Genomic DNA, 14,090 nt, shown 5'->3' on the forward strand with positions numbered 1-14,090 from the left:
CTTCCCAATACAGATTTCTTTGCAAGTGTGTAAAAGCTGGAAGCAATGTATGATTTTGCTGCCATTCCTGTTACAGAAAGCAATACTATTTCTCCTACAAAATACATATTAAAAAAAAGCCTTTTGTTTTAGCAGAAACAGCCAACATTTACCTTGGTCACCGATTTCCAAACGCTGCCAGAGAAACTGAATGGTGCAAGATGTTCTTTCAGCCTCTTGAAGCAGTTCCTATATAAAGACACTTTGCTTTTTCCATTCCTGTAAAGATTAGAGACAAAATAGAAAAGCTTTAACTCTCAAAGCCTGGGGTTCTCTGAAGCATTCAAATGCACTCTACTAATATCTCATATTGTAAAGATCTTTAGGAAACAAGTACTATCTGCAAAGCCAAGAATTTAAAAGAGTAAGGTCAGTCTCTGAAGTTACCAAAAGCATCTCTGAACATCCCCACTTCACAAGTCTCTACTTGAAAATACTTTGGGTTACTATGCATCCCACTTGGCTGGGAAGCCCTTTTTACCTGCATCTGTATAAAAGGCAACCAAATATGGTTTAGACTAGATGATCTTTCGAGGTCCCTTCCAACCCTTAGGATTCTGTGAAATGCTTTACCGGCCCCAATGAATACTCTTAAGTCAATCTAGTACTCCCTCTGTTGGCAATGCAAATCATGTACAGCCTTTCACCTACAGGCTCCTATGAAGACAAAATGGAACAAAACAGTGTTAGAACAATCAAGCAACAAAATTATAACTGGTAAGAATTAATTGAAGCTTTTGTAAGTGGGAAGTTCTTTACATTATGAAAATCAAACGCTATGGCAAGGTTCTATTTAAGTAGCTGAAGTGATCTGAACAGTTTGATTACAAAAACCTGAGCCCAACAGCTGTGACCTTTCCTAAGACATTTAGCTTCACTCATCCTCATCAGCTTGTTTTTCTAATTCCAAAAGAAATCAGCAGTTTGATGGCTGAGGACTCAAATTACAAACCCAAACTTTATATAAAAGCTCATTTATTAAACCTCTGTACACAACAATGAACATGTATTGTATGTACAGCAAGTTTACAGGAAGGACCATGTTACAAAAGATACAGTGGTAATTAAAACCGACCCACATAAATAGTTTATAAAAATATCTGAAATGGTCAAGATAATGCTGGTAATCCCTGATTATTTTCATCAAATTGCCAGGATTTTCATGTGGGGAATTTCCATGTTAGGCCTTTTTAAAAACATTCTGAATATATTAAACTTATCTACAGGATAATTAGCAAAATGTATAAAGAACAGATTATTGTACAAAGAACAGATATTAAAAAAAAATCACCAATCCACCTGAAACTCAAGGACAATATAAATCTTAGCCAAAGAAATGAACAGCTAACAACAAACTCCTCTTTTTAGAATTTCACATATTGGCAAGGAAATCGCTCTTAAATCAACAGTCCTGTTATTCCTTAGTGGAAGGATGCAATTAGGGGATATACTTTAGTTTCTGGCTGCATTGGTGGGTCCTGGTCAATATGGAAGCCCTGCACTGACTTCAATTCCAAGGAAGAACGGGGCAGACTTGTATTCATCAAGATTTTCTCCTTCCCACAAAAGGAGGAAGGTTACCAGAGTCTGTAAAAGTAGCGAAAGGAAGAGAAGGAAGCAGGGACTCAGACACAACGAACCAAAGGAAGACCAGTTAAGATGAAGTCTTTTTCTTTTGCTGGTTTCTTGGAGAATTTTTTAACACACTTCTTATTCTCAGATAAACACCTGTTGATTCTGCCATGTTTTCAAATTCAAACGGTGTTATGCCTGCAGCAAACTTGCTCATATCAGGAACAAGACTGGAGTTCTTTGCAGAGGGTTCAGTGCTTGCAACCACTTTATTACTCCCTGTATCTTCTCCATTGTTAATCTCGCTGTTAGGAGCAGGCACGGTGTTATCCAGCAAGCCTTCTGAATCTGCAGTATCAGCATTTTCCTTTAAGTTAAGTAAACCATCTCCTGCATTAGGACTAGTGACAGAATGTTCATTTTCTGGTACCTGTTCACTGATGTCAGAAAACCTAGTTTCCACTGTAATCACCTGCTCAGATGACCGTACTTCAGCAACAGGATCTGCTTCGTTCCTACATGGTGATGATGTAACAGAATTTCCTGTTAGAGGTGTACCAACAGGGATATCAGAGTCACTGTTTGTGCTTTCTGCCTGCTCTAATGCTGCCCAGATTAAACGCTGCTGTTCCTCTAGCTCCTCCAAGGTCAGAGTATCCTCGTCCATGATGGAGTCCACTATTTTTGGCTGAGGAATATCACTAGAGGGATTCACTGGTGGAGTAGTCCGAGGAAGGGGAGGGCGGGTGGGTGTTGAAGGTTGAGGTGGTGTAAGATTTGGTGGAGGTGTTCCTTGAGGTAAAGGAGGAGGAGTTGGCATTGATGGACATCCAGGTGGCAGTGGAGGTTGAAACTGAAAACTGTTAGGAGTTTGAGATCTTTGTGACACTTCCAGATCTGAAAACAGATTAAAAGATACGTGTTAGAATCTGAAATTTGACTAGGACAAGAATCAAAGTGATGCTGTTCTGATTAACCAGCAGACTTATGTCGTCATGTCCTTGGTTTTCAGCTGAGATAGAACAAACTTTTTGAAGGTTTTAACATCCACTGAAATGGTGAGTCTGGGGATTTTAACTCTAAGCCATTCCATTTTATTGTTTCTTTTCAAGGTGACAAAATACTATTGAAGGTACTCAAAACAAACCTTTTCCACACGGAAGCACCTCCTCATAGGAAATCCAAAAGGAAAGACACAAGTTTCCCCAGCTATTCTAACACTTGAATATTAAGTCCTCATGTGAGTTTGACTCATTTGTAGAAAGCTGTGAGTTTGTAACTTCCTATGTCATTTCATCTAAATATTTAAGGACTTTAAGGTCTTCATAACAGAAGTTTCTTTAGGATGCACCTTAAGGGAAGAGATAGGAATTTGTAACCTAACACTCAAATCGCTCTGAGCACATCTGAAACCTCCTGCCTGGTATTGGAAGATATGACAATCACAGCAACAGAAAATGCATACTGTAGAGAGACTCAGATGCAATTAGAGCAGGACACATATGCTGTATGTTACCATTTACATTAATTACCACCATAATGAATACTAACACATTGGTTTCTCTTCATGAACACTGGCATTTCCATTCAGAGCAAGTTACTTTTAAAATGAAAACCTGAAACTAGGAATAAAAGCCTTGCAGAATAACTGTACCAGAATCTAGGTCCATGTCAGCTGCTGGTAGCTCCAAATTGTCCTCTTTCGGTCGTTTTGAATGATGAGACCTTGACTGAGATGCAGCCCTTTTATTGCTAGATTTTGGACTTGGCTGAAGAGAAATTATCCAGGAAAACAAAAGAAATTAGTATTAAATTGTACAAGGCAACATTTGCAGCTGTAAAAACATTTAAAGCAATTACATAACTATCATTTGATGATCCACTGTAAAAACTAGACTCTGAAGTTTGAGAGATTTAGTGCAACTGAATAGAACTGTAATCTTGTTCAGGATTAAGGCTGATCTTGTTGAGGTTTAAGAAAAGACTGTCTGCATTCCTACCACAGGATAACAATCAAGTTACCAACCTAGACATCTAGATCTTACAAGACCATCACAACTCAAGCATTGCATGTGCCTTCCTGGCAGGCTTAGAATTGACTGTTAAACTCCATGTGGCATTACACTTTGAGACTGAGAGCAGAGCATACATCTTCCATCCTCAACTGGAAGCATTCTCTAGTAGGTAAAACTACGCTAGAGTCACATTAGAGAAGACCTAGGAATGATACAGGATAGGACTACCATGTGTTTTCTCAAGACACTATAATAAGATAACTGAAAAACATGACTAAGACTAGGAAGCTTTTCACTTACCAGGGAAGTCTGGAACTAAGACTGGTTTTAGGCTTTTTTCACAAGCATTTATAAAGTGTTGCACAATGGAGATCTGCTTATATGAACTGAAATAATAGAACTTGTTCTAACAAAAAGGAGCCTCATGTTTAGAACAGTTAAGTCAAGCATCAGTATTTCACACCTAGGAGTATCAATAACACAGTATGTCCCATTATGCAAAAAAAAGATGAGAGATCACCATCAGCTACAGGAACAACAAGACTTTTTTTGGCAAGTAACAATGAGATATATTCACCGCATGAAAACTAGAAAGGTAGTTAGCAAAAACATCCTTCTGCTGAGATGGCTGCATGGGGATGGAACCAAACATCTGCCATTCCTACAGAAGAAGAAAAGAGAAATAATATTGCATATGGTTGGCTAATAACACAACAGTGAAACTTAAGAGAGAAGCATCGAGACTAAAGCCAAGATGAATTTGAGTTGATGGATGTCAGGTTAATGACATCAACAGACCCCAGCCCCAAACCAGGTGCTTAAAAACAAGAGCCTGTTGAAAGAACTTACATCTGGGATTCCACTTGGAGTGGATATATTAAAGCCTGGATAGTTTATCAGCTTAGAAACGTCATAAGTGATGTGTTTTGGTTGGTGAGATCCTTCATCTTCCATTCCATCATCTATAAGAAAATCTAATTATTATCAATGCTAATTAAGAATGTTACTGAAAAAAATCCATTACCAACTTCAGAATTTGGCACCATGATTGTTCTCTGAGATGCAGCATAAGTGTTATTTAGTCATCAGTATAAAGCTGGTAAATCACTTGGTAAGTTGGATTGCAAGAAATGTATTCTGTGCTTCCTGATGGTCTTATTCTCTTAAAGTATACAGCCATTTGCTAGTCTGGCACAGTTTCACAGGCCTCTGTGTTCTAAAGCAAGGGTGAAATCACATGGACAGAGTCTCCATCTGTGCAATCCAATCATTAGAGAAGTTGTTTCACTGTCACATCACTGGGGAGTGTTTTTACATGACCTTAGAAAACTTTCCAACTTTCTCACTTTTCCATGAGGAAGACAAAGGTTTACAAACTACATACTTTGATGTCTCCTGAACGGGATGCAGCCAGTAAACAGCTTACAGACATGAATTCCCCACACATTCCTTACCTTTTCCATCATAAAGTGCAAGTCCTGAGTGCTCCATTTCAGCCTCCTTGAGCCAACCTGGAGGATAACCCAGCTGACGCATGCGATATATAAATGGAGGAAGACTCTTATCTGTGACACCAAGTGCATCTTGAAGTTCCTCACTGAGTAAAGAAAACAGAAAACAAAATATCCTCCAGAAAAATCCATAAATGAGTTTTGACAACAGAAAGCTAAGAACACTTTGCTGAATTTTAAACTATCAAGTTAAAATAACTTAAGTTTGAGCCTGTTGATCACAGGTAAAACATCTTTAGGTCAAACCCAGCTCTGATGTTAAAGATAACTTCTAGAACTTTAATTTCTGATATGCTTAAATAGTTTATGAGAATCAGTTCTACACTGAGAACAACTTACTCGTTACTTCTGACTCTTAGCCTTAGCTGTATCTATCACAATGAGAAGGGTGGAACTTAACACTACATTTGCTGGTGATTTTTTTTACTGCTGTCATATGACATCTAAAACCACTTTGATTAGAGAGAAGAAGAGAGGAAGGGACATGCAAAGCTCAACATCTTCAGAATTTTGTATGCATTTTTAGTTAATTAGAAACTTTAAGATATTTGCAGTCTGAGTAGCCAAAGAGCAACATTTATCTCTGTACATTAGGGAAAGTGCCAAGGGAAAGAGTAGGACTATTAAGCCAGCAATGAGTTTTCATTTTAAAAGCATCTGAGCAATTTATTAAACAAAAGAAATTCAAACCTAATAAACTCATAGTTAAGAGGAACACATGGACTGAATAAACTCTGGAAAGTAACATCTGTCAATCCAAAGGTACAAAAGGTATTCCAGAAAAGCAGTGCAACAGCTAATAAAAGAGATACCTGATTACTCCTGGCTTAAATTTTCCAAACCTCTCTTCTACTTCTTCTGCATGATAACGCTGCTGAAAATTCTGATTGCTCGCTTCACCACAGGCTTCCAGAAACTCCTTTCTCTTCTCACTTATACGAGCTGCATTTCGTGGCTTAAAGAGAACACCATTGGGAAATGTAGATCTGGACAATTTATGTACTGCTTCACCCACCATAAACTCAGTACTCCTTGCCCTCAGCATGCTTAACTGTTTATCACATTGGCTATGCGACAGAATTACAGATGGAACAAAAACTATGTACCAAAAGCCCCAAAGTATTTGCACTGGATCTAGCAGAAAGACTGTTCAAACTGAAAAATGGCCCTCCATAAATTAAAGGAGACATTCCAACCATTAGCTTAAAATTAATTTACCTACTGACTTAATACATTGGAGTTTCTAAGTGTGAACAATGTAATCTAATCAACAAAGATAAATGACCTTTTGTACATCTTGACCCTAATGCACCTAATTTATTTAATTGTACAGTTACACTGAAACAATTCCTGGAGAGCAACAGCCTTTGGAATACTGACAGAGACTTTACCTTTGGACAGTCTTTCATCTGATGGTCTTCAGAACCACAATTGAAACAATGAGGTTTTGGCCTGCTTAAAAAATGCACAAGAAGTTAAGCCTGGAAATCACTTTGCAATGTTAAATGCACTGAATTATTTCAAATCTTGTTAGAGTTTTAGTTTTAGACTTAGAAAGAAAAAAAATGGGAGCACTGATTGCTGATTTCGTATGCTGTCTTCTGCTTCTCTTAAACAGGCTGCTTAATGTCAACCTTCAAGCCACAGTAACAGTAAATATTGGTATTTCACAGTCCTAAGAAGACAAGAAATGAGAAACACACAGGCACAGCTTTGAGGAGGAGAGACAGTGGGGAGAATACACATGGTGAGGACAGAGAGCCATAACTATAGGGGAAAGGTAGTACTTTCAAGCAGTAGAGCTTTTATATCCCCTATCACAGAGATCTATTTCTGCAAGGGAATAGAGTAGTCATAGAATAATTCAAGCTGGACCTCAGGAGATCTCTCTCTGAGTCAGTTACAAGATCAGATGATACTGCTCAGGGCTTTATCCAGTTGAGTCTTGAACACTTCTAAGAATGGAGACTGCATAACCTCTCTGCGCAACCTCATCCAAGAATTTACTGTCCTAAAGGTGGAGCAGCTTGTCTTTGTATCATGCCACAGACAGAAAGGTATTTGCTGGAGGATTTCTGCTTAGATATGTAAACATTTGCTTAGATAATGCCAATAAATGAAAACATAACCTACATCCTAAAGCTTATGCTATGTCTAGAGGAAGGGAAGTGAAGGTGTTTAAACAGTACTTTTAACTCTAGAGTACAGGTAAGGAACTCTTCAACTGGATACCCCTGAAGTACACTAATACCTTTATTTTTCCTTTCATGCCCATATCAGAGGCCTGAACCTTTCCACAATACTGAGAATCAGTTACCAGAAGGGAGGAGAGCTGACTACTTCTCTGGAAAATCCACAGTTCTAACAAGTTATGCATTTTGTGAAACTGTGCACTGAAAACCTGGAACAGAACCACAGCTGGATTCAAGTTTAATTCACTATGGCAGCCAATATTTTCAGCATTACTGGAGGGAACATAGATCCCTACCTCTTACAAGATTTTAGAGAAGTATTTGTTTTCTGAACATTTATTTTTCCTGAATTAAGACAGGAACCAGAAGTGGAGACAAAAGGGTGAGACAGAATGAGTGTTCAGGTCAACACCCACCCCTTCCCCAATCTCTTTACAGTGTTCAGAGACCTTTGTGGTGATTGAAGTATTTTATCACAGCCCCATACCATGAGCACAACCCTCCAATCTGCTTTCCATTCACACAGTAGCATTTCTAATCAAACCAGAGTTTAACTCAGCATGCTCCTTTATCTTTGAAATTCCCACTCAAGGCTTGCCTGGCCTTCATAGCATCTGAAATCAGCGACCACACAGGCTCCCATAAAAGCCATACAATCAACTTGGTCTGTCTTAAAAGCCTATAAAGTTAATTAGGCAGGGATTGTTCTACAAAACAGTAAGAATGATGACAATATACCAGTGCAAGGATGACAGGGCAATCACTAAAATGACAAGCAGCAGTATCACAGGGTATAAACTTTGTAGCTTTTACACATTGATTTTAGGTCCTTCCTAAATAAAGTCAACAAACAAGAGAGACCCAATGAATGCAAACCTCAGCACTGGTTCACTTAAACTCACTGCTCAAGTATTTTCAAAGGTTTAGTATGCTGAGGAATAATCACAGTGCACAATTGAACTTTTCAGCTCAAAACTTTTACATTTAAGAGTAATACAAACCTTTTTGGTTTGACTTGTATTTCTTGTCCATCTAGGGAGAGAATGTGGCTGAAAACTTGCTGATATCTTTAGATTTCAATAAGGAACTGCTACTGGATGAAGCAAAATTTCAGTCTTGTTTAAAATATCAGTGAAAAGCTAAAAGTGCTTTGAATACAACACTGACTCTTCCAGATTAAGGTACAGATGGGTCCTTGCTATGAAGTCCATAGTATAAAACTGGAAATAATTGACTAAGATGGGCTTGCATTGTTTCCTCCTACACAGTTTTTGCCCAGTAACCAATTTTGTTCTTTATCAGTGCCTGCTAAAACTACAGCCTTCTTGTTTATAGGCAGAAGTTTGAGGCTAAAAGCTCTGAGATGCTTCACAGCAATCTTACCAAAAACATATTTTGGTAGCATTTCAAAAATATAACTCACTTCTCAAGCAGATGGAGACAGCTCACATCATGCTACTTGTGTTTGCTTTTGGACTGCAATGTGCCAGTTGCTCTGCCCATTTGCCTAAAAACATGAGAAGGCAAGAGGGCTGCAAATGGACCAGCATTTCCATTTCCAACTCATCTGAGTTCAAAAGCACAGCAGTTTGCAGAATCTAAGTGCTGCTTTTAAAAAGAAAAGAAGCCAGAATCAAATGGATGTGTTAATTGATTTCAGTACTGTGGTCATTTAGGAGCACAGTAACTGATAGACCACTTCACTCAGAAGGAAGTGCTACTGTAGGCTTAATGCCACCTATTGCTCTAAAGAACGATGCAGTTAAGCACATTTAAATAACAATATCAAAGCTAAGCTGAAAGTACAGCCACACTTGGAATTTTAGCAGAAATTCTTGTTAGGCATCTACTTCCTTCATCTAGAGCTTGGGAGAGAGTACAAATATCATTTGGAGAACAGGATTGACTTAATGCACTGTAACAGAGACAGCTTTCCAATTGTCAAATTACAGCACAGTGCATACACAGTCAAAGAAAACCCAAGTTGGCCAGCTTACAAATCTGCAGGTTTTGTTCAGATACAAGTAATTTTTTAACACTGGGAAATGACCTTTATTACAAACTTGGTAACTAGATACTGCAGAAGTTAACTGAGAAATTGGCTCTTGTCCTGACTCCTTCTGGGGCAGAAGCAGTACTGGAGAACTGAGGAGATGACCTCACTTGAGAAATTTCTTGTCCAGCTTCTTTTTGTCATGAAGGACTACAATATTTAAAAACACTTTTCCCAGCATTTCTGTCAATTCCACCTTTCAAATACTGTCTTTAACAGTAGAGAATCAACTTTTAAATGGATGTAAGTTAAAAGCATTCCATAATTAAATTGTATTAAAAGACTTTCCTCTGGCTCCCACTGTGGAACAACATAAAAAAGGACCTCGTAGCATATTTGAGTTTGCCAAACCCTTTTCTCCTCCCAAACAGCAGATTTTATGGAGGGAGAACACCTAGCTGTATCTGGAATGAGCTGTCACTCCAAACCTGATTACAGACTAGCTGAGGAAATCTCTGAAGTCACAAGGTAATATTTATGGGGCTTAGGCATTCACTCTTCCCAAGCACCAGCCTTCCAAAAATCAGTAAGACAATCCTGTCAAAATACTTGTATGTTTGCAGTAAAAAAGCCTTTAATGACCCATTAGCACTTTTCATCGCTAGTGACTGACAAGGTTTTTAGAGACACTTACAAACTACTGAACAGGATTTGAGTTCAATTTACCAACTGGCATTCTTTGGATTTGACAAAGGAAAAAAAACCCCTTGTTTTAGTAAACAGGATACTTAGGTATTTCCCATCCTTCTGTCAGCTGTGGATTCTCATTTAATATGGGCTGTCCCAGTTTATCGAGACAAAAATTGGAAAAATACAGAACACTTCCTACAACCTGTAGAAAAAAAGTCAGAAAATTGTCAGAAATGTGTCAGTATTTAGGGCAGATTGGTAGCATTTCTATACATTTACACTCCTTGAAATACTTCCAGGTTTTTTGGCTTTTTTCCCCCACTCTGTAACAATTTACAAATACACACCCACATCTGCACAAATATTTTTTCCACTCATGTAGCCAAAACATGCTGCACTTAACTGCTATTGCACTGATAAATGGAATTTAACCAGATCTTATTCTATATTGTATATTGAAATAGGTAGAATTAGAAGTCAGACCTACCATTGAAGAGTACATAGTCAAAAACTTACACTAAAAGCTTCTTTATGTTTTTTAACAGAATTTGAGCTTGCTGTTTTACAATCCTCTTCCAGTAGAATGCTGGAGGGCTGACATGAAAAGTAAAAATGCAAATCATTAGTTAAAAATAATAGTCAACAGAAGAGCTCCTAAATAACTAAAGCATGTAAAAGGCACAGAACGTAGAGCACAATTTCTATTCTTCCATGAAACATTAGTTAAACAGTAGGATGGAGATATCTACATTATTCATAATGCTTTTCCAAAGTATGACACAGCTCATTTCTAATGTCCTGGCAAGAATTCTGCTACATAAGAACATCTTCATTCTGATCTCAAAAGCCAAGAGAAAGATGGAGAATAATGTGCCATTCCACCAGTTCATTCAAAGTGAACATCAAGAAAAACTCTGAACTCTAAATTAGGAGAAGAGTGTGGAAATTTCCAGATTGTGCTGTCATGCTCTTACATATAATCAAAGTTGGGAGAAATATAGTCAGAAGAAGATGCATGAAGTTTGTATCTCACAGTCTCTTCTTGTATTTGAACCAAACCACTGCTTTGTCTTTACACAAATTTTGCCAGGACAAATTTTCAACAATAATTTTCATGGGGAGATAAAAGAGATTGTTCTTTGTCCTGGTCTGCTAAATCTTTTGAACAGTTATACAACATTTGTTTTGATAGCTATTTGATTTGCAGTTAAACAGGGAAAAACATCTATCACTCATCTACCTAGCAGTGCAGAATTTCAATATTCCCCATTCTAAGGATGCAAGGGAAGGAGCACCTAGTAAGTACCTGTGGCTTAACATTGAAGTGTGTTTTCTCTTGTTCACTTCTTTTCTGCTCTTCGTATTTCTGAACTAAATTAAAAACAAAATCTTCAATTTCCTGATGATACTGCCTGTGAGGGAGTGAAGGGGTACACAGAGATGGAGACATGAGCGAGACTGAAACATTTTTACTGGTCATTATTTACTAAAGAACTTAGGAAAGGGGCAGTCAATTTCTTTTCCAGTTCTCCTCCCAGTCTCCAGGATGTGAATGCAACCTTTGATTAGAGAGTGCCCTTACATTAGTGTGGCAAAAGAAATCAACTCAGAGGCAGGGAAAGTTTATTTTACTGTATTTAGCCACAACAGTCATGAAACTCAAACTGCTATTCAGACTCACTCCAAGTCTGTGCAACTCACGTTTTAGGACAAAAACAGATGTTTACCAACAAAAGCAACAGACCTCCTGCCATACTGCTCCTTACCCTTTCCCCCCTTGAAGCTTAAGTTTGAAAGAGACAGCCATCATTTGGGCAAACACTGACATATCCAAACAAACAGTCCCATTTCCTCACAGGATTGCTTTTTGTTGGAAAGTACTTACTTAGAAATTACATTGTTCATAAATAAAATCTGTAACAGAGGTCCATCAACTTTGGAGTTTTCCACTGAAATTCCACTAGAAGGACAGAACAGAGACACAGATAATGGTTACTGTAGTAGCTTTACTGTAAATATTTCCTTTACTTTAACACTTACTTTACCCTATCCATTTTATCATGACAAAAAGTCGAGTCCACAGAGAAATATGTGGCCAATAGAAGTACTGTTCTTTTAACTTAAACAGAAATCATCCTCTTCCAAGCAAAACAGGTTGCCTGGTACAAGGTGGAAGTGAAACAAAACACTACACCACACTACAGAAGTTTTCTTTTAACTGTAGTAAACTGTTACAAAAAGATCTTACTTATTCAACAGTTTTAATGTGCTTGCTGTCATTGCTGAACTTTACAAGAAAATTGTTTCCCTAAAGGCAAGGTAAGTTTCCTAAACACATACACACAGATAAATAAAGTTACAACAACACACACTAAGTTCTTGATACTCCAACCTAAAAGAGTTTTGAAGAATTATAAATGGCATTTCAGAAGCCAAACACCTACACAGGGACCAGGATACAGAAAAACAACGTTCCCAAAAGATGGGACAAGACACTGTTACCTCAGGCAGCTTTATCTGGGACAAACTCTCAAACACACAGTGTTTTAAGTCAGCTTTAACATACCTAGGACGAGTCAGAATGTTCAGCTTCCTTTTAAGTTCCTGATGTAAATCTTCTGTTAAGGAACCATCACTTTGTTCAGAAGACACAGAGTCACATCTTAATTAACTAAAGGGTGAACACACAAAAGAAAACCACTAACACAATTTCCACGGAAGAACAAGGGGGATTTTAGACCCTCCTTTCCATCGATTGCTTAAAAAAGTAAACCAAACCAAACACACACATCAACTGGAAAAACTCAAGAAAACACAAACCGGTTGTGTTGTAAAAATATCTACACTCACCTCAAAAAATATCAACAGCAAGACACACGCATTTGTACACAGAAAATAAATTATAAAAAGCAGTTCCAACTCCAGCCCTCCCCTCTAGGAAATCATTCACAGTTCAACAGTTTAAAATGATTTCTAGCTCTGTTCAGAAAGGATTCTCTAGATAAATGCACAACTCTTTCTTTTCCTTAGAAAGACACAAAGAAAGCGTCCACCGTCTAGGGTTTTAAGACTCATCCCAGCACTCAAGACCTCCACTACCTCCTTGGCCAGCGAAACGAAGCTGGCACAGATCTGGACGTACTGAGGAGAAGAGTTTTCTTTCGCAAAAACTTCCTCTTAAGGGACAGAGGCAGAAGCCAGGAAAGCCCAGTCACCGCTCCAAGACGCGGGCTCGCGGCGGCCCAAGCCGGCAGCTGCCGGGGAGCAGCTGCCCTCTCCCCGCCAAGCTCATTTCTCATCCTTCTTCGGGACAAGCCGTGACTCCGACTGCCTTTTCCCACAAAAGCACAGGGCCTGGCCGCGCCAGGGCCCCGGGAGGAGGGAACCGCCGGAGCCCCCCACACCGGGAGGAGGGAAACGCCGGAGCCCCCCACACCGGGAGGAGGGAAACGCCGGAGCCCCCCACACCGGGAGGAGGGAAACGCCGGAGCCCCCCACACCGGGAGGAGGGAAACGCCGGAGCCCCCCACACCGGGAGGAGGGAAACGCCGGAGCCCCCCACTCCGGGAGGAGGGAACTGCCGGAGCCCCTCACACCGGAGGCTGCCGCCAGCCCCTGGCGCCACGGCTGGCCCGGAAGGGAACCAGCGGCAGGACGGCGCCCGTTCCCCCCGCCCCGCCGAGCCCGTCCCGCAGCAGGCCCTGCCTCTGCCGTTAGGATATTCTCCGCCCGGAGCCGCCGCACCGTCTCCTCACGCTCCAGCAGCCGAGCACAGAGCTCCTCCAGGGCTTTCTCGGGTCTCTCCTCCTCCTCCTCGAAGCTGAGGGGAGGCGGTGGCGGCGGACCGTCCTCTTCTTCGAGCTGCTGGAAGAGCTCGCGGTCGCCGAAATCCACCTCAGCCGCCATCTTAGGCTGCAGCAGGAAGGGAGGGGCTTGGGGGTGGGGAACTGGCGCGGGGGCAAAGGGCAGCAGGAGCCGCCGCTCGCAGCGGGAAACGCCGGGCGGGCGGGCCCTCGCCCCTGGCGGAGCCGGGGAACCACAACTCCCAGCATGCCCCGGCCGCAGCCCGCACGGCGGC

The 14,090-nt window shown here is 40.2% G+C and overlaps 1 protein-coding gene across 4 annotated transcripts; it reads right to left on the minus strand.

Annotated features, from left to right (window-relative positions):
• Positions 1–997: 997 nt before the first annotated feature.
• On the minus strand, positions 998–14,028 carry ZCCHC8 (zinc finger CCHC-type containing 8). 4 transcript variants are annotated; one of them, XM_062009932.1, is made up of 14 exons: positions 13,733–14,028; positions 12,579–12,619; positions 11,898–11,972; positions 11,319–11,424; positions 10,529–10,606; positions 10,111–10,214; positions 8,331–8,396; positions 6,529–6,589; positions 5,950–6,092; positions 5,081–5,223; positions 4,476–4,588; positions 4,204–4,287; positions 3,266–3,380; positions 998–2,508 (listed from the first exon to the last, which is right to left on the minus strand). In XM_062009932.1, the coding sequence occupies exons 1-14, from the start codon at positions 13,916–13,918 to the stop codon at positions 1,694–1,696; spliced, it is 2,130 nt and encodes a 709-aa protein (XP_061865916.1). In that variant the 5' UTR covers positions 13,919–14,028; the 3' UTR covers positions 998–1,693. The 4 variants fall into 4 exon arrangements, with proteins under 4 accessions (XP_061865916.1, XP_061865915.1, XP_061865917.1 ...); XM_062009931.1 differs by having other exon boundaries at positions 6,529–6,592; XM_062009933.1 differs by lacking the exons at positions 8,331–8,396; positions 10,111–10,214; positions 11,319–11,424.
• Between the last annotated feature and the right edge of the window lie 62 nt (positions 14,029–14,090).

Source organism: Colius striatus, chromosome 17 (assembly GCF_028858725.1).
Source record: "Colius striatus isolate bColStr4 chromosome 17, bColStr4.1.hap1, whole genome shotgun sequence".
Taxonomy (NCBI): domain Eukaryota; kingdom Metazoa; phylum Chordata; class Aves; order Coliiformes; family Coliidae; genus Colius; species Colius striatus.